The sequence below is a fragment of the Eutrema salsugineum genome, unplaced genomic scaffold, assembly GCF_000478725.1.
Source record: "Eutrema salsugineum unplaced genomic scaffold, Eutsalg1_0 scaffold_7, whole genome shotgun sequence".
Taxonomy (NCBI): domain Eukaryota; kingdom Viridiplantae; phylum Streptophyta; class Magnoliopsida; order Brassicales; family Brassicaceae; genus Eutrema; species Eutrema salsugineum.
In genome coordinates this window covers 11,442,844-11,461,393 of record NW_006256486.1, presented here as the reverse complement: position 1 = coordinate 11,461,393, position 18,550 = coordinate 11,442,844, and the positions used below count along the sequence as shown (strand labels likewise).

The 18,550-nt window shown below is 44.9% G+C and overlaps 1 protein-coding gene and 1 non-coding gene across 2 annotated transcripts; both read left to right on the top strand.

Annotated features, from left to right (window-relative positions):
• Positions 1-5,413: 5,413 nt before the first annotated feature.
• LOC112083291 lies at positions 5,414-5,520 on the top strand. Its single transcript, XR_002897579.1, has one exon. It is a non-coding gene; the product is annotated as a small nucleolar RNA R71 (small nucleolar RNA).
• A 9,630-nt stretch (positions 5,521-15,150) lies between these two features.
• Positions 15,151-16,931, top strand: LOC112083104. Its single transcript, XM_024150834.1, has 3 exons — positions 15,151-15,756; positions 15,912-16,439; positions 16,533-16,931. The coding sequence occupies exons 1-3, from the start codon at positions 15,151-15,153 to the stop codon at positions 16,929-16,931; spliced, it is 1,533 nt and encodes a 510-aa protein (XP_024006602.1).
• The last annotated feature ends 1,619 nt before the right edge of the window (positions 16,932-18,550 follow it).

Sequence of the window (18,550 nt, the reverse complement as noted above, 5' to 3'; positions counted from 1 at the left end):
GTGAAACTTCTGAGGATCCGCATTTATCCAAAATGGTTTTTTGCTGCAAAATGCACACCTTTTGCCTTAATTACCTGAAAAGAGTCTTGGAACTACAAATACTAGAAAACCATACTTAAAACACTTAAAAGAAACAAAAAGCATTTGAAAAGCATTTAAAATCGATCCATAAAAGTGGTCAAAATACGGTGTTATCAGGCTCCTAAGCCGAGGTGAAGAAACACACTAAGTACATGAGCACCTCATGAAACCCGATTGGATATGCTTGACTTCTGTGTCCCGTAACTCTTAGCTCAGAACTCCAAAAGGCACAATACCAAGGCCACAAGAATGGTGACTCAGCCATTTCAAACTTTGATGAGGAACTCAATCGCATTCGGGGAGTGCAAGGTCTCCCGGAAGACTGATATTTGAAGTGCATTGCACGGGTCCAAATTGGCTTCTAGACATCTCCTTCTTCCGATTGCAATATATACTAGCTCACGACTCAAAATGCCTGGATTCCAACTGTTATGGAATATTTAAGCAATTATCTTTATCTTTTCTGAAGACCCTAGAAGCTGAATTGGCCGGAAAAACCTTTCGGTAACGCGATTTGTGAAATGTATCTGCACCAGATATTTTTGGCCGAGAAGCTTAAGCAGCCGGTACAGTCTTTTGCCAAGAATTTCCAGAATGCCTTCCTTCACCATTATTGATCATTTCAATACCATTTCTTCACCAGGTTTACTTTCTGATAACTTAGAGTTTTCAAGGCTCTAAATGAGGGGTTATCAATCCCTTTTGTCACTTTGCAGTACAAAGGGTATCAATCCATCATATGTAGACACTACGATGCAGGATCAGTTCTTAATTCAAGCCAAATGATTGAGGTTTTGATGATTACTGACAGCTAAGAACTCAAAACAAGGATTAAAGCTAATGATCAACTTAAACAAGCAAGTAAGTGAGCTAAATGACATGAGAATGTATGTATGATGATGAGAAAGGTCTTAGACATGATAGTGGATTAGGGTGCCTTTAGTGCTAAACTAGTGAGCTAATGAATCATGTGATCAAGCAAACCATTCAACTTAAACATCATTAATTAAGCTAATCCTCTCATGAAGGCATTAACTTCTATGCTAAAACAGTTTCTAACCTAATCATCATTAGTGAAACATGAATCAACAAGTATTGAGAACCAGTTTAATCTGTTATTTAAGCATATAAACAATCATTCCCATGATGGATAATACTTAAACCTCTAACAACCTTGGTTCAGGCATTTCATCAAACACTTTTGGTGCATGAAATGCCCAGAATCTAGACCACATATGATGTGTATGAATCTAGCATTAAAAACAGGTTGTAGAAAATGAAATATGAATGATCTAACCCCTAAGATCACTAATGTGTATTGGATTTTTAGGCATCTCACTCCTCTTTGAAATGTTTCCATGCCTCTGACAGGCATCACATGCTGAAACAACCATCTGAGCATCCTTGGACATTGTGGGCCACCAAAACCCACTCTGAAGAACCTTGGCCACAGTCTTGAATGCTCCCATGTGACCCCCAAAAGCTGAACCATGGCACTCTTGCAACACAGGTTGCATCTCCTCTTCAGCAAGACACCTTCTATACAGCTGATCTTTGTTCAGGACATACAGGTAGGGTTCATCCCAATGGTATCTTTGGACATCTCTAAAGAACTTCTTTCTGTGGTAAGCATCAAGTTCAGGTGGTTCCACTCCACAAGCAAGAAAGTTCACAATATCAGCAAACCAGGGCATTGTCTTCTCTTGGATGCTATCCACTTCCTCAAACTCTAAATAAGAGTTGAGCACCATCAATGATTCCTCAGGGAGACTGTCATTAAGAGGGACTTCAGAGTCCACTCTTAATCTAGAGAGATGGTCTGCAGCTCCATTCTCTATACCCTTCTTGTCTTGTACTTCCATATCAAACTCCTGAAGGAAGAGGACCCATCTCAATAGTCTAGGCTTGGCATCTTTCTTGGTCATCAGATACCTGAGGGCTGCATGATCAGTATATACAATGACTTTTGACCCCGCCAGCTAGCTTCTGAATTTATCAAAAGCAAAGACTATTGCCAACATTTCCTTCTCAGTGGTAGCATACTTCTCTTGGGCAGAATCAAGGGTTCTGCTGGCATAGTAGATAACATGAAGCTTCCTGTCCTTCCTTTGGCCAAGCACAGCTCCAACTGCATAATCTGATGCATCAGTCATAACCTCAAAAGGAAGGGACAAGTCTGGAGCCTGGACAATGGGTGCACTGACTAATGCATCCTTGATCATCTTGAAGGCTTCTTCACACTCAGCATCAAAGACAAAGTCAACTTCTTTACACAACAGCCTTGTCAAAGGTCTGGCTATTCTTGAGAAATCTTTGATGAATCTTCTGTAAAACCCTGCATGCCCAAGGAAGCTCCTTATCCCTTTGACTGAAGTGGGAGCTTGTAGATTCACCATCACTTCCACCTTTGCTCTGTCAACCTCTATGCCGTTCTCAGAGATTTTATGCCCAAGTACAATCCCTTCCTGCACCATGAAGTGGCATTTCTCCCAATTTAACACCAGGTTATGCTGCTCACATCTCTCCAGGACCTGTGACATATTAGAGAGACAATCGGAGAAGGAGGAGCCATAGAAAGAAAAATCGTCCATGAACACCTCCATCTTCTCTTCAATGATGTCAGAGAATATATGTATCATGCAACGCTGGAATGTGGCTGGGGTGTTACAAAGACCAAAAGGCATGCGCCTGTATGCAAATGTCCCATAAGGGCAAGTAAATGTTGTCTTCTCTTGGTCTCTTGGATCTATGGGGATTTGAAAGAATCCAGAGTAACCATCTAGAAAACAAAAGAAGGGATGGTTTGCAAGCCTCTCTAGCATCTGATCAATAAAAGGCAAAGGAAAATGATCCTTCCTAGAGGCTGCATTGAGCTTTCTATAGTCTATACACATTCTGTGTCTAGTTATAGTCCTAGTAGCTATCAGCTCATCCTTCTCATTTCTTATCACTGTCATTGCCCCCTTTTTGGGCACCACATGGACTGGTGAAACCCATCTAGAGTCTGAGATTGGGTAAATTATCCCAGCCTCTAGGATTTTGAGAATCTCTTTCTTCACTACCTTTTTTAAGTTGGGATTGAGGCGCCTTTGGTGCTCTATGGATGACATTGACTCTTCTTCTAAGTGAATCCTATGAGTGCATAGGGAGGGTGAGATACCCTTAATGTCATCCAGAGAGTAGCCAATGGCTTCCCTATGTTTCCTCAACTCTCCTAACAACCTATGCTCTTGGTCTTCTAACAGCATATCATTGATAATGACAGGATAAGACTCATTGAGACCTAAGAAAGCATATATGAGCCCCTTGGGAAGAGGTTTGAGTTCCAGCTGAGGTGCCTTAGACTCATACCAATCAGCACTGAAGCTGTCTTTCTCAAACAGCCTAGCATGCTCCTTCACCTTAGAACCCACGGCCATGACTGCTTGGACTGCTCCTTGGCTTGTGTCTAAGCCTCTGATATCCAAGACCTCAGGGCCACTTTGTTCCAGTTCCGAAAACCTTGTCTCAGGACCAAGTTCTCTAGCATTGTCCAAACACAGCTTGTACCCTTCACTTTCTTCTGCTAAGAACCCATGGTCTCCTTGTTCTTGGGTTAAAGCAGCTTGAAGAGGGTCATCAGTATTCAGTTCCTCAAGCAACTCGTCAGCCAACTGATCCATTGTCTCCACATAGAAGCATTGTCCTTCTATGGTGGGCTTCTTCATCATCTCATTGACATCAAACTTAAGCCTCTCAGACCCAAGTTGAAGGTCTATGATGCCACCTTTCACATCAATAATAGCTTCTGCTGTGGCCAAGAATGGCCTGCCCAAGATAAGAGGATCAACTGGTTCCTCATCCATCTCTAGCACAACAAAATCAGTTGGAACCTCAAAACCACCTATCTTGACAGGCAGATCTTCCAACATCCCAATAGGTAACCTAATTGATCTGTCTGCAAGGACAAGAGAGATCCTTGCAGGTTTGAATACTCTAAACCCAAGCTTCTTTGCTATGGAGAATGACATCAAGCTGACAGATGCTCCCAGATCACAAATGCATCCAGAAAATAGAAGAGGCCCAATGGCACAAGGGAGTGTGAAACTCCCTGGATCAGTCAACTTTCTTGGAATGGACTTTTTCTGAATGATGGCACTGCATTCATGACTCAATACCACCATACCTTGAAGTTCTTTAGTCTTGTTCAGAATGGCGTCTTTCAAAAACTTACCCATCTTTGGCATCATTAAAAATGCATCAATGAGAGGCATTGTGAGTGGTGTCTCATTGAGAGCCTTCTCAAATACAGCTCTTGCCTTGTCTACAAGTTGCTTCTTGAATCTCCCTGAAAATGTGAGCTTGGATTGGTATGGAGGTGGTGGGACATATATCTTTTCTGGTTCAGGTTCCTTTTCCACCTCTTTACCCTTTTCTTTCATTGATCTTTCAGCAACTTGATAATCTTTTAAGGCTGCCTCCCCCTCAGTTTGATCATTGTCCTAAATGATCACATTGTTGTGCTCAATACCAGGTAGCTCCTTGCCACTTCTCAGTGTAATGGCTTTAGCATATTCCTTAAAATTGGGTTCAGGCTTTCCAGGTAGTTGGCCTTGGTTTCTTGAGCTAGATGCCTGATTTTGCTTCAATTCCTTGATGTCCTGCTGCGTAGATGCATACTGACTTGAAAACACTTGTTGACCCTGAAGCAGCTATTGCAGAATCCCAACCATATCTGACCCCATCTGTGGCTGCTGTGAACAGGTGCTGACTGGAACTGATGTTGAGCCGGCGCTTGTTGTTGGAACTGTGGTGGACCAAACCCTGGTGGTGCCTTTGGCTGCTGCTGTGAACTAAAACCAGAACCCTGAAATGGCTGCTGTTGCTGACTGAAACCCTGATTCTGAGCAAACTGATTCTTTGGTCGAAAAGACCCTTGAAAGTTGTTCTTGGGAACAAAGTTCTGTGGAGCTTGAGAAGTGGGATAGACTTGGTCTTGTGGGTTTGCTACATTGGGATTCCTGTAAGAGAGGTTCTGATTGGCATTGCCATACTGATATCTTTGGAACCTCTGATTCCCAATGTAGTTAAGCTCTTCCTGAGTAAGACCCTCTTCACTGATGTTCTCAAAGATTCCTTCTCATACCTTTGATCCCTGCTTGAACTCTCACTCCTATTGGCTCTATCAAAGTCTTCTCCATATGTATCATTGCTCATTGCTAAGTTCTCAACCAGCTCTAAAACAGGATGAATCTCTTTACCCAGAAAGTTACCATTGGAGGCAGTATCCAGCTGGTTTCTAATCTTGGGAAGAGTCCCTCTATAAAGTGTGCTGAGAAGTGAAGCCTCACTAAACCCATGGTGTGGGCATTGGTTGGTGTAGCTCCTGAATCTCTCATATGCTTCACCAAAACTGTCATTGCTGTGTTGAGTGAAACTAGAGATTTGGTTTCTCAGTTTAGCTGTTCTGGAGGTGTAGAAGAACTTAGATAGAAATGCCTGCTTGCATTGCTCCCAGGTTTGAATGGAGCCTCTTGGGAGGTTCTTCTCCCATTGGTGAGCTTTTTCACCAAGACTTAAGGGGAATAATCTGAGCTTGAAACTGTCCTCAGAAACTCCATTTATATTTGTCAAGTCACACACTTTTATCAAATTGATCCAAGTGTTCCAAGGGATCTTCCATTGCTAATCTATGGAACTTTGAGTTTTGGACCATATTCAGCAAAGATGCCTTGACTTCAAAATTGTTGTTTTGCACAGGTGGTGCTTGAATTCCAGCTCCATACTGATGAGCATTGGCCCTGTCATTCTCTGCAACATAGACCTGTGGCTGCTCCTATCTCATTTGCTGGTGTTGGAAGGGCTGTTGGTGGTGCACCTGTTGTCTTTGCTGTACATTGGCCTGATGCCTCTTCTGATGAGCTGGAGCTTGTCCCTGGTGGACATAAGCTTGCTGTTGATGCAACTGTTCCTGATGAACATTACCCTGATGTGTCCCTTGACCAGCTCCATTATCAGCTGCATTACCAGCTCCATTACCCTGAGCCTGTTGCTCCTGAGCCGGTTGCTCCATGTCAACCACATGCTCTCTTTGATCTTCCATATCAGCCTGATCAATCTGTCTTCCACGCCTGTCCCTTCTCCTCCTTGGTACCAAAAGATTAATGTTGTCGTTTAAGGGGAAAGGTGGACCACAGCTTCTTGATATGGACCTGGTGTTCATGCACCTGAAACTCACCACCAGAACTTGGAAGAAATTAGAAAACACAAAAGAAAATGCTTGATCTCAAGAAATGACACAATCTTAATGCTATCACACTTTGGCAACGGCGCCAATTGATAACTTAGAGTTTTCAAGGCTCTAAATGAGGGGTTATCAATCCCTTTTGTCACTTTGCAGTACAAAAGGTATCAATCCATCATGTGTAGACACTAAGATGCAGGATCAGTTCTTAATTCAAGCCAAATGAGTGAGGTTTTGATGATTACTGACAGCTAAGAACTCAAAACAAGGATTAAAGCTAATGATCAACTTAAACAAGCAAGTAAATGAGCTAAATGAGATGAGAATGTATGTATGATGATGAGAAAGGTCTTAGACATGATAGTGGATTAGGGTGCCTTTAGTGCTAAACTAGTGAGCTAATGAATCATGTGATCAAGCAAACCATTCAACTTAAACATCATTAATTAAGCTAATCCTCTCATGAAAGCATTAACTTCTATGCTAAAACAGTTTCTAACCTAATCATCATAAGTGAAACATGAATCAACAAGCATTGAGAACCAGTTTAATCTGTCATTTTAGCATATAAACAATCATTCCCATGATGAATAATACTTAAACCTCTAACAACCTTGGTTCAGGCATTTCATCAAACACTTTTGGTGCATGAAATGCCCAGAATCTAGACCACATATGATGTGTATGGATCTAGCATTAAAAATAGGTTGTAGAGAATGGAATATGAATGATCTAACCCCTAAGCTCACTAATCTACCACATAAGCACCTTAATCTACATATCTAAGACCTTAATATGGGGATTACTCACTAATCATAATCAACATACTAAATTTTTTGCAAGATGTGTTGTTAAGCATGATTAGAAGTGTGTAAACAGAGATGGAGATGATAGATAATGATGGATTTTCAGCTTTAAACACAAGATCTCTCAAACTCTCTTGATTAAAACGCCCAAAATCAGATATTTCTCTTCAAAAGGAGTTTTCTTACACAAAAGAGGCAAAGAGAATATGGAATAAAGCTTAAGTCCTTGGGATAAAACCCTAAAAACTATATATAGGTCTTTAAAACGAACCGGGTCAGCCCGGAACAAACCGGGTCCCGACCCGGCTTTAATGGGTAAAATGACGAGTGTGCGAGTTGGTCAGGAGCTTCTCAAGTCGCATGCCCAAGTCGCACAGCCAAAGAAGCAGTCTTGTGAGCCTTAAGTCTTTTAGTCTCAGCCGCATGCCCATCTAGGTGTGTTTTGCGAGTCTTTGTGCGATTCAGTCTTCTTCCTCTTCAAATCGCATGACCAAGAAGAAATCTGGGGAGAATATGTGTGCTACTAGGTACTCCTTGTGTCCCATGTCGCATGCCTTACTCGCACAGCCAAAGAAAGAAGCTTGAACGAGATAGAACCCATGTAAGCCCAGCTGCATTACTCTCTCGGTGTGATTTGCGAATCTTCATGCGGCTCAGTTCCCTTTGCTCCTTAACTCGCACGACCATGTAGCAGGGGCCTTCAGAATTATGTGCGGGATGGTGTTCATCACTCCCAAGTCGCATGCTCAAGTCAGTGTAAATTGCGAGTCTTCATGCGGCTCAGTTCCAAGCTTGGCCAACTCGCATGCTCAAGTCGCACGCTTGTGGACTTAGTATTTTTCTTGCTCGGGAACCTTAGACCTTACCCACTAACTCCTCACCCGCGCATCTCAACACGCAGCTCAATCCCCAGACATTAATCTCCAAGCATTGCGAGTTAACCAAGTCGCAAGACTATCTCGAAGCCTTAAGGTCTCCTCGGACCACTTCACATTCAGGGGAGAGTAACTTCCAGGATACTGGTCCAAATGACGAAATTCCAACTTCAGTGGAAAGAGCGCTCAGATATCTTCAACATTGGTCAAGGAACCTTCGGCGCTTGGGAAGTGGAAGGTGCCTTGGAGGGCTCATCTTTGCAGTGCATTGACACGGTCAGAAAGAGGCTTCTAGACCTGCGTCCATTGCAGAAACGTTATCTTCTTTCTCATACCTCCAAATGGAATGATCTCAAACGTTCTGGAAAGAGGACTCAAATATCTCAAATCTTGATGAAGGCCCTGTAGACTGAATCGGTCTGGAAGTGCATCGTCCTTCGCATTCTTCGGAGCTCATTGGGTCGGTCCAAAACGGCCGCGAGACAGGCGTGCCTTCCGACGAGCTTAACTCTCTGCTCACGCCTCCAAATCCTATGATTCTACCTGCTATGAAACCATGATCCAATCCTTTTCAATCTTGATGAAGTACCCGACGACTTAATCAACCGGCAAGACCTTCAGGTGACGCGATTTCTGAGATCTGTCTGTACTCGGAAATTTTGGCCGAGAAACCTTAGCCGCGGTACGCGTTTTGGCCGAGAGGCTCGCTCGCGGTACATGGAAAACGCCGAGAAAAGCTTCCTGCGGTACGTGAGAATCGCCGAGAACCTCCAAAAACCCATTTTCACCATCTTTCAAGTCCTGATCGCCATTTCTCTTCCTGGTTTCACCTTTTCAACTCCAAATAGCTCCAAATACACCTGATAAACACTCCAAACATGCAAAGACTCATTGGGACCTAATGCAATTCCTAAGCTCTAAAACAATACCTAAGGACCTAAAATGCATGAGAAATAACATGATTTGGAATGAAATATACAACCTAAATGATGCAAATTATGAACATATCACTTTCTCCACTTCAAATAAGCTCCAAAAGCACCTGTTTAACACTCCAAACCATGTAAAACTCTCTTGGACCTAATGCAATCTCTTAAGTCCTAAATTAATGCTTAAAGACCCAAAATATATGCAAATGAGATATGATGTGAACTTAAATATGTACACTAAATGATGCAATTAATGAATATATCAATGGGTGTGACAAAGAATGGCTCGGACCAATTCGAGTCTATATTGCTGATGGAGAAGTCCCATCTAACAAATGGGAGTCTCGCAAACTGAAGTCCCAAGCAGCACAGTATGTCCTCATCGATGGCAAAGTACTCAAGTGGATTTTCTCCGGATCACTAATGACGTGTGTAGAAGGAGTCGAAGCGAGGGAGATAATGGATGAATTGCATAGCCGCGCGTACGGAAATTATTCAAGCGGAAGGTCCTTAGAAATCAAGATAAAACGACATGGATACTTTTGGCCAATAATGGTGAAAGATTGCGAAAAGTTCAAATCATATCTTTGCCATCGAAGTGTGAAAAGTTCCAACAGCACGCGCCGTTTATACATCAACCAACCGAGCTGCTGGCATCAATCTTATCGCCCTATCCCTTCATGAGATGGTCGATGGACATAATTAGACCCCTTCATAGATCAAAGCAGAAGCGATTCCTACTGGTTCTCACCGACTACTTCTCAAAATGGGTGGAAGTAGACTCTTATGCGAGCATAAAGGATGCCCAAGTCGAACACTTCGTCTGGAAGATCATTATCTGCCGACATGAGGTTCCCTTCGAGATATTCACCGACAACAGGTCTCAATTTATCTCCACTCGTTTCAAAGCTTTCTGCAAGAAGTGGAAAATCCGCCTAAGTAAATCCACGCCGAGGTACCCCCAGGGGAATGGACAAGCCGAAGCAGCCAACAAAACAATTTTAGATGGACTGAAGAAAAGACTCGATGCTAAGAAAGGAAGATGGGCAGATGAGTTGGAAGGAGTACTTTGGTGACACCAGATGACTCCGTGCCAAACCACTGGAGAAACCCCTTTCGCCCTTGTTTATGGAACAGAGTGCGTAATCATCCCTCCCGAGGTGGATTTCCCCGGTATACGACAAAGACTTTTGCCTAGACAGGAGGGCTTGAACCACCTGATGATGCTAGATGAGCTCAACTTAATTAATGAGAAGCGCGACCAAGCCCTAATTCAGATTCAGAATTATCAACAAGCAACGGCTCAGTACTACAACAAGAACGTCCGAAGCCGAAGATTCCAGCAAGGACATCTCATCTTCAGAATGGTATTTCAGAACACCGCCAAAAGGAACACAGGAAAGCTCGGAGAAATTGGGAAGGACCCTACAAGATCACGTAAGTGGTTCAACCAGGAGTCTACGAACTCGCAACGATGGCTGACGAAGCAATTTTGAGATCGTGGAACGCCATGCACTTGAAAAAATATTATCACTAAGGACACACCACGACCAACATGAACTACGGGAAAGTTTGATCCCTGAAAAGGGTATGTAGGCACCCATCCTCGGACGGTTTCAGCTGTCCTCCATCCTAAAAATGGATGGGGGGGGGGAGGAGAGTGGGTACGTATACACGTATACTCACACAATTTCTTAAGATTTTTGGCTCGTCAAATTAGCTATCTCTAGTTTTGTTTTCACTTCAGCTAGCTTTTTATTCACTTGTTTTTATTTCGGCTAGTTTTTCACTTTGTTCGCAATATGATTTATTTTCACAATCTTAAACATTGCTTCGGCAAACATTTTATTGGTTAGCATTCACCTTACCTCTTTGATGACCACAGCGGGAAAACAAACACAAAGTTCTCTAAACGGACTTTTACCACCTTTCCTAGGACGAGGGTGCAAGTTACATTCTCTACGGATTAAAATTAAGCGTGCTACAAAAATTTCAGACCAAAAACATATCGGTCACCATAGGTCACTATCCTACACGAGACTATAAGTCGAAACTATATAGCTTTCTCTAAAACCGAAGTGAATTCTCAAAACCCGGCTAAATACACTCACCAGCTCGGGAACGCCGGTGCATAGTCATATTTACTCACCTCTTGACCTTTTGGCTCGACAATGAGAAACCCCGGCCTAACGCTTCGGCAAGTTAAACACTTTGGCTGCAAAGCCTAACTCTCCGTCATGAACGATCAGGCTCTCAAAAAGAACAAGACCCAAAAAGCATATTACCTACTTGAAAAATGCTTCGGCGTTGATCAAATATCCTTTCTCAAAATAAGCTAAAACAGCTCGCCCCAATAAGAGCCTCTCTCAAGAACAGAATGGATAAATCTCAACAAATGGCTAAGGCAAATCAGCAGTCGAACAGATAGACCTGATAAAGCCATCAAGGCGCCAATTTTAAAAAATATAATAAGCAAAATCGATACCAAGTGAGTCTGCCATAAACTTGAGTTCAATAGTCAAAAAGGATAACATGGATAAAGCCATCCAGGCACCAAGTTCAAGAGATAGTCAAAGAAAAAGAGAGAGAGAAAAAACATCATCCGAATACACGAGCAAGAGCGAATGAAAACAAAGAATGCGAGAGGATAAGGTCTCGGTGTGCTATTCTCTCTCAGCAAGGAAGTTCGAAAAGCCCAGAGTGCCAAGGTTTGATCCGGTGGGATCCGCGATCCCAAGACTACCTGCTGCATCCTAAAGCGGCGCATTCCCCAGGCGGGATTCCACGTAATCCGGCGAGACCGGGGAGAAAACCAGCTCACCTCTCAACTCAGAAGCAATGCATTCATAGGCCTCGTCAACAAAAAGTTGTACCGTTGGGTTTCTAGGATCATAGCAAGATTGCTCTTAATATGCCCGAGGTTGTTCTCGTCTTCCTTAGCTTTCTGGAGCTTGGCGATTGCCTCTTCCACCATCCAGAGGCAATTCTGGAACTTGAGCATCACCTCACGCCTCACTTTCTCGCAAGCCTGTTTCACCTTAGCTAAGAGCAAATAATATTTAGCAGTCGCTTCAATGAAGCAATCTCGGCGCTCTTTTTCCTCCAAACTTCCTCGAGTCGGGCAGCTGTAGAGGCAGCTTTGTAGAAATCGGCTCGGAGAGTTATCTTTTCCTCTTCTAAATCATGGATCCGAGCCGTTGCCTCTTCCAGCTTGCCATTAGCCGTTGCTACCTCTTTGCGCGCCTCATCTAAACGACGCCCTTGCATACGTTGGACTCATAGTTGGCCATCAGCTCGTTAATGGCCGCCACGAACTGTAAAACCAAAAAGATCCTTGTTAGCACTTAGCCAAAAAACAGGCATGAAACAGAACAGGAGAATTTTTACCTTGATATCGCGCTGAACCATCGCTGCGTAGGACTTCGCCCTCTTTAACTTCTCAAGAGGCGGAAGTTGGGTGTTGGAACTTTTGACTCGAGAAAAAAACAATGCTGAGGCGGGCGCGTCATCCATCAACGGTTTGTGCGACCATAGTCATGCTTTAAGAGTAGAAGCAAGAGGCTTCTCTGAACTGGGGAGGCCGAGAACAATTTCCTTCAAGCCTCGGGGATGACTTCTCCCGGCTCAACCTCAGCAACCTTTTCTTCAACAGCCCTCTCATCGGCAACCCGCTCCTCGGAGGCATTCGTACCGGTAGCCCGGATCTCTTCGTTAGACCCTTCGGGGTTTGAAGGATCCTCCCGAGCCGTTGCCTCATCACCACGTTTAGCATCCTCGGCGGCCCGTCTCGCGGCCTCCTCCGCCTCACGCCTCTTCTTGTCCTTCAGTATCACAATAACCGTCTTGTCCCACCTATCTCTAGAAGAATTTGATGATTCTGAACTTACTGAAAATCCAGCTAGGATATAATGGGCTCTCTCTATTCTTTCGTGAGAAAAGTGACGCTTCCAGTTGACCTTCCTAGTGACTAAGGCGTCTCGAACGGTAAATAGATTGTCGGGAATCGGAGGGAGAAGATTCCAAACTGCATACGAAAAAGAAAATAAAGGTGAGTCAGAAAAATAAAACAAAAATTGTGAAAGATCCGAGCCAAAGTAAGGCTTCGGATTGGCTACCAAGTGGTCCCCAATCTCTTTCAACCCTGCGGTTAAAGCATTCGCCATGAGACGTTCCAGTTCCAGCTTTGCTTTGACTGGATCGAAGGGGAAAATTTCTTCGTCAGCTTTCACCGCAGCAAAGTCTGCGGCCTCGTCTTTTACAGGACCTCGGGAAGAACTCGTAGAAGCAGGCGCCTCATTATTTACGGAACGATCACAAGAACGACTCGTCGAGTCAGACGCCTCGTCTTCTACTAAGCAAGCATTAGAAGGGTTCGCCGAAGAGGATGCCTCGGAAGACTGCGAACTACGGGACCCCATCGCATCTATCGCCTCGGCGTTCGCAGGGCACAGCTCATGTTGGGGTCGGTTTTCACCCTCACGAGTTTAACTGCTCGAAAAAAGACTAAGTGTCGGGATCGGGTTTCGTAAAGTTCAAGACCACGATTTTGGTGGGAGGAATCGAACCAAAGAAGCAAACCGAGCCGATCCCGATTCGATATTGGGCCGAGCCGAACCAAAAGCTGGTTCGGTTAAAACGAGCCAGAGGCTCTCGATCGGCCGAACCAAACCAGGGAGAGCATAGAACCGAACCGAGCCTGGTCAAGTTCGGTCCGAGATTTTCCCGCGTACTTCAGTCGAAGAGCAATCCCGTAAATAAAATGTATTGGGCTAAGCCAAATGGTAGGAAGCATTGATGGGCCGAGCCGGGTAACCATGAAGATCCGTTAAACGAGCCCAAGAGGACTTTACCCTAGGAAGGATCAAAGTTGCCAGCCGCACAAGAGAAAAGGAAAAATTCCGAGAATCTCGGCTAGGTGGTTCGTAGATTTAGTATAAATAGTCGATGTAACTCGCTTATTATGTAACTTTTACGAAATCACAGAAACCCTAAGCAACAAAACTACTTTTCGATCTTTGTTCTTGAGATTTTCACTTAGAAGCTTTAGATCCCTCTTTTTCCTTAACAAATTTTGATTGTACGAGTTTCGACTCACACAATTTGGCGCCGTCTGTGGGGAGATAAAGCTTTCTTACACCGAAAACTTCCTTGAACGAGATCTGAAAAGATGTCCGAAGACGAACGGAGATACGACCAGAACAACGGCGGAGATCCTACCCGAAGCAAGGAGAATCCTCCTCCGACAGATGCAGGCGCGACAGCCGAACCCTTGGACGAGGTGAAGAAGATGCTCGAAGCAATGATGGAAAAGTTTAACATGCAGGAAAAGCAGAACAGCTCTTTCGCGGAGAGACTCAAACCGTTGACAACGGAGAACCAAATCAGGAATCAACGCCTCGGAGTGACAGGAACTTCCGGAGATGTCCTGCGAAGGTTCGGCCTGCGACCAACCGCCCTCGAGTTCGCGACTCCCGCAAACAGGCTCGGAGGGACGCAGCAAAATCTGTCTGACTTGGTGACACCCGCGGTGAAGAAGTCCACACCGACCGAACCACCTCTGCTAGCTCGGAGAGGAAGAATGAACGGCGAAAAGCACGCCAAGTAGAACGATGGTGAGGCCGTAGAAGATATCGTCACTGTCGATGACGAAGACAACCAGGAAGAGGAACTCGTCCTTCAACCAAGCCGAGCTTCAGGACGTATTACCCGAGCCGAAATCGAAGAAGCATTGGAAGGAGCAAGGGTGAACGAAGAAGATGACGTCGCGCTCCGAAATCAAAACCTGACGGAAGAAGGGGAAAACTTACTCTGGGTCGAGCAAATAAAACAAGATAGCTCGACTTGAAAAGGGAATCAACACGGTAGCGCACGTCGAGCCGCTCTAAATGGTGGCAGTATCGAGGACAAAGTTGACGAGCCGCGAAAGAACAACCAGATGAAGGAGATGAATGAGCTCCGAGCCACTATAGCTCGGACAGCCGCCGAGATGAAGGCAGTCAGATCACAAGTCCATCATGCAATCAGTTCGGCACCGGAGATAAATCGAATGTTGGAAGAAACGCAGCGGACGCCATTCACGGCGTGAATCACTGAAGCTCGGATTCCTGAACCAGGAAAGATAAGAATCCCATTTTACGAAGGGACAACCGACCCGAAGGCACACATCACAGCTTTTCGGATCAGAATGGGACGAGCCTTCTCGAGAAACGCCCCCAATCTCAGCGAAGACAAAAGAGATGCCGGTTTCTGTCTCCTCTTATGCCGATTTATGGACTTTGTCCCAAGGACCAAATGAGCCATTGAGAACTTACATGGTTCGGTTCAAAGCGGTGGTGTCAAAGGTGGAAGGAGTGAGCGATAAGGCAGCCCTCGAAGCCCTGAAAAGATCGCTATGGTATAAATCCGAGTTCCGAAGAGAAATGGCATTGAACACGCCGCTCACGATCCAAGATGCCCTACATCGCTCTGGCGACTTTGTCGTGAATGAAGAAGAGATGAAGAACCTAGACGAGCAGTACAAATCGACAAAAGCGACGATCCGAAATTCTCTGACGACGCGTCAAAGAAATGTGAGGAGTAATGACTATGTGCACCACGAAGGGCCGAGGCTGCAAGGAGCCCACAATTATCAAGTGGGAGCAGGACGAGGCAAAGGACCATGGAATACTTGGACTCGGAACCCCCGAATTTACGATGAAAAGGCATTCTGCGAACACCACCAATGCTACGGGCACTCAACGGCAAATTGTCGGTTCTTGGCACCAGAATCGCCGCAAAACGAGCAGCAGGAGAGCACGAAGAAACCAAAGCTGCCAAGGAGCCCGAGGACGAGAAGCGAGAAGGTGACGAAGTTAATCCCCCAAACCGAGGCGAAGCCCAAAAGCGAGGAAGGACGAATAATGAGGATCCGCGAGATAGCCCCAGAAGAAGGATCAATATGATAATCGGTGGATCACAATACTGACTCGACACCGTATTCTCGATTAAAGCTTTCCAGAGGGGAGCCGATGCAAGTGTTAACTGGGCGGAGCCCCTAAGCTATCCTGCTACCACAATTTCGTTTTCAGAAGACGAAGCTGTAGGAATCGATGTGCCACATAGTGATCCCCTCGTAATCGAGCTTACTATTAGAGACCACGATGTCGCCAGAATCCTAATCGATACGGGAAGATCGGTAGACGACATCTTCCGCGAAACCCTTAGAAGGATGGAAATCGATTTGTCCGAAGTAACCGCTGTCCCGAAACCATTAACAGGATTCTCAGGGGAAATAACGATGACGATCGGGACGATCAGGCTTCCCGTGCAAGCAGGAGTAACAAAAGTCGTGGAGTTCTCCATAGCCGATCATCCGGCGATTTACAATGTAATCATGGGAACGCCGTGGTTGAACTCGATGCGGGCCGTCCCATCAACCTATCATTTATGCGTCAAGTTTCCGACTCCTGGCGGAATCAAGATGATATGGGGAAACCAAAAAGAGTCACGAATGTGCTTCCTGGCCGAGCATAAGATGAGGAAGCCCGTAGTAGACTTGGTCGCAGACGAAAATAGGAAAAAGCTAAAGACGAACCGAGAACCTGCAAACGAGCTCGCCAAGCTCTTATAGCAATTACAGATCGGCAAGGCGCGTGAGGAGAAGAGCGCGCCGAGCTGTGATCCGGTGATCTCGGTATGCATAGACGAATTACATCCGGAGCGGTGCGTAGAAATCGGAGCAACACTCGATGAGGCGATTAAAGCGGAGCACGTCGCCTTCTTAAAACAGAATGTTGGAACATTTCCATGGAGCGCGGAAGTCATGCCGGGAATTAGCATCGATGTGGCGTGCCATGAGCTCAACGTGGACCCGACGTTCAAACCGGTGAAACAGAAGAAGAGAAAGCTAGGTCCCGACCGAGCCAAGGCAGTGAACGACGAAGTAGAGCAACTCCTAAAGGCGGGTTTGATTTCAGAGGCCAAATATCCAGATTGGCTCGCTAATCCCGTAGTGGTGAAGAAGAAGAATGGTAAATAGTGTGTGTCCGTAGATTTTACCGACCTCAATAAGGCGTGCCCGAAAGACAGTTTCCCGCTACCTCATATCGATCGACTAGTCGAAGCCACAGCGGGAAACAAACTGCTCACATTTATGGACGCTTTCTCGGGTTACAACCAGATATTCATGAACCCCGACGACGGGGAAAAAACGGCATTCATAACTGATCGGGGAATTTATTGCTACAAGGTGATGCCTTTTGCGCTTAAGAATGCGGGTGCGACCTACCAGAGGCTCGTCAACAAAATGTTTGCGGAACAGCTTGGCAAGACGATGGAAGTTTATATTGATGACATGTTGGTTAAGTCACTCGAGGAGAAAGATCACGTGAAGCATTTGCAAGACTGTTTCGAACGGCTGAACCTGCATAACAGGAAGCTGAATCCGGCGAAGTGTCGATTCGCGGTGACGTCTGGAGAGTTCCTCGGATACCTCGTAACTCATCGAGGAATCGAAGCGAATCCGAAGCAATTCAACGCGCTGATAGAAATGGCATCTCCAAGAACGAAACGAGAAGTCCAAAGATTGACGGGACGCGTCGCAGCTCTCAACCGCTTTGTTTCCAGGTCGACCGATAAATGTCTGCCTTTTTATGATACCCTTAGAGGCAATAAGAAATTTGAATGGGACGAACGGTGTGAAAAGGCATTCCAAGACCTGAAAGTCTACCTGGCGAATCCGCCGCTCCTCGCGAAACCAGTAGAAGGATAACCGCTGTTCCTGTTGATAACACCGTATTTTGACCACTTTTATGGATCGTTTTGAAATACTTTTTCTATGTTTTTAATTGCTTTTAAGTACTTTTATTACGTTTTTCTAGTATTTGTAGTTCCAAGACTCTTTTCAGGAAACTTAGGGAAAAGCTTAACAAAATGGATAGAAAACCAGATTTCAGCTCAGAGTCAAACCGTCAGAAGTTCACCCCTGATTGAAGGCCTTCTCACCGTCTGATCAAGCACAAATTTGGAGACCGTAAAGATGGAAGTATCAGCTTTCCAGTGCACTTTACAGCTTGGCAATCCAACGGTTCAATCAAAAGATACGCGAAGAGCAAGATGTCTCGTAAACCAGCCAGCAAGCACTTCCACCCGCGGCCAAACACTCATTCCCCACGGTCAGGAGCATCCCGACCGAGGCAAACCACTCATTCCCCACGGTCAGAGCACTCCCGACCGCGGCCAGCAACCTCCGAGCCCAAAAGCCCATTTTTGAAGCCCACAATGATGCCCTCATTTGGAGAAACCCTAAGTGACGTCCAGAGCACTTTAAATACATGTTTTAGGAGCCCTAATCGATAATCAATCATCACCACAGAATTATTACTTCATATTTTTATTGTTTTTTCTTTAGCTTTTAGGGAGAGAGAGATTTGTTCTCTTGAACCCTTGTTCTTTCTTTTTCAATTTTGGTTTCTATTCTACTTCTTAATACTATGCTTTTGATTTCGTTTATTATGTCTGAGTATTTCTATTGTTGGGATTAAGGGATTTTCGATGGGGATTTATATGTTCGATGAGGATTCCATGAGCTTTTGAGCCGAATCTTAGAACTTTTTCTTCTGAATTCGTTTTTACTGCATGAGAGTAGCGTCATGAACT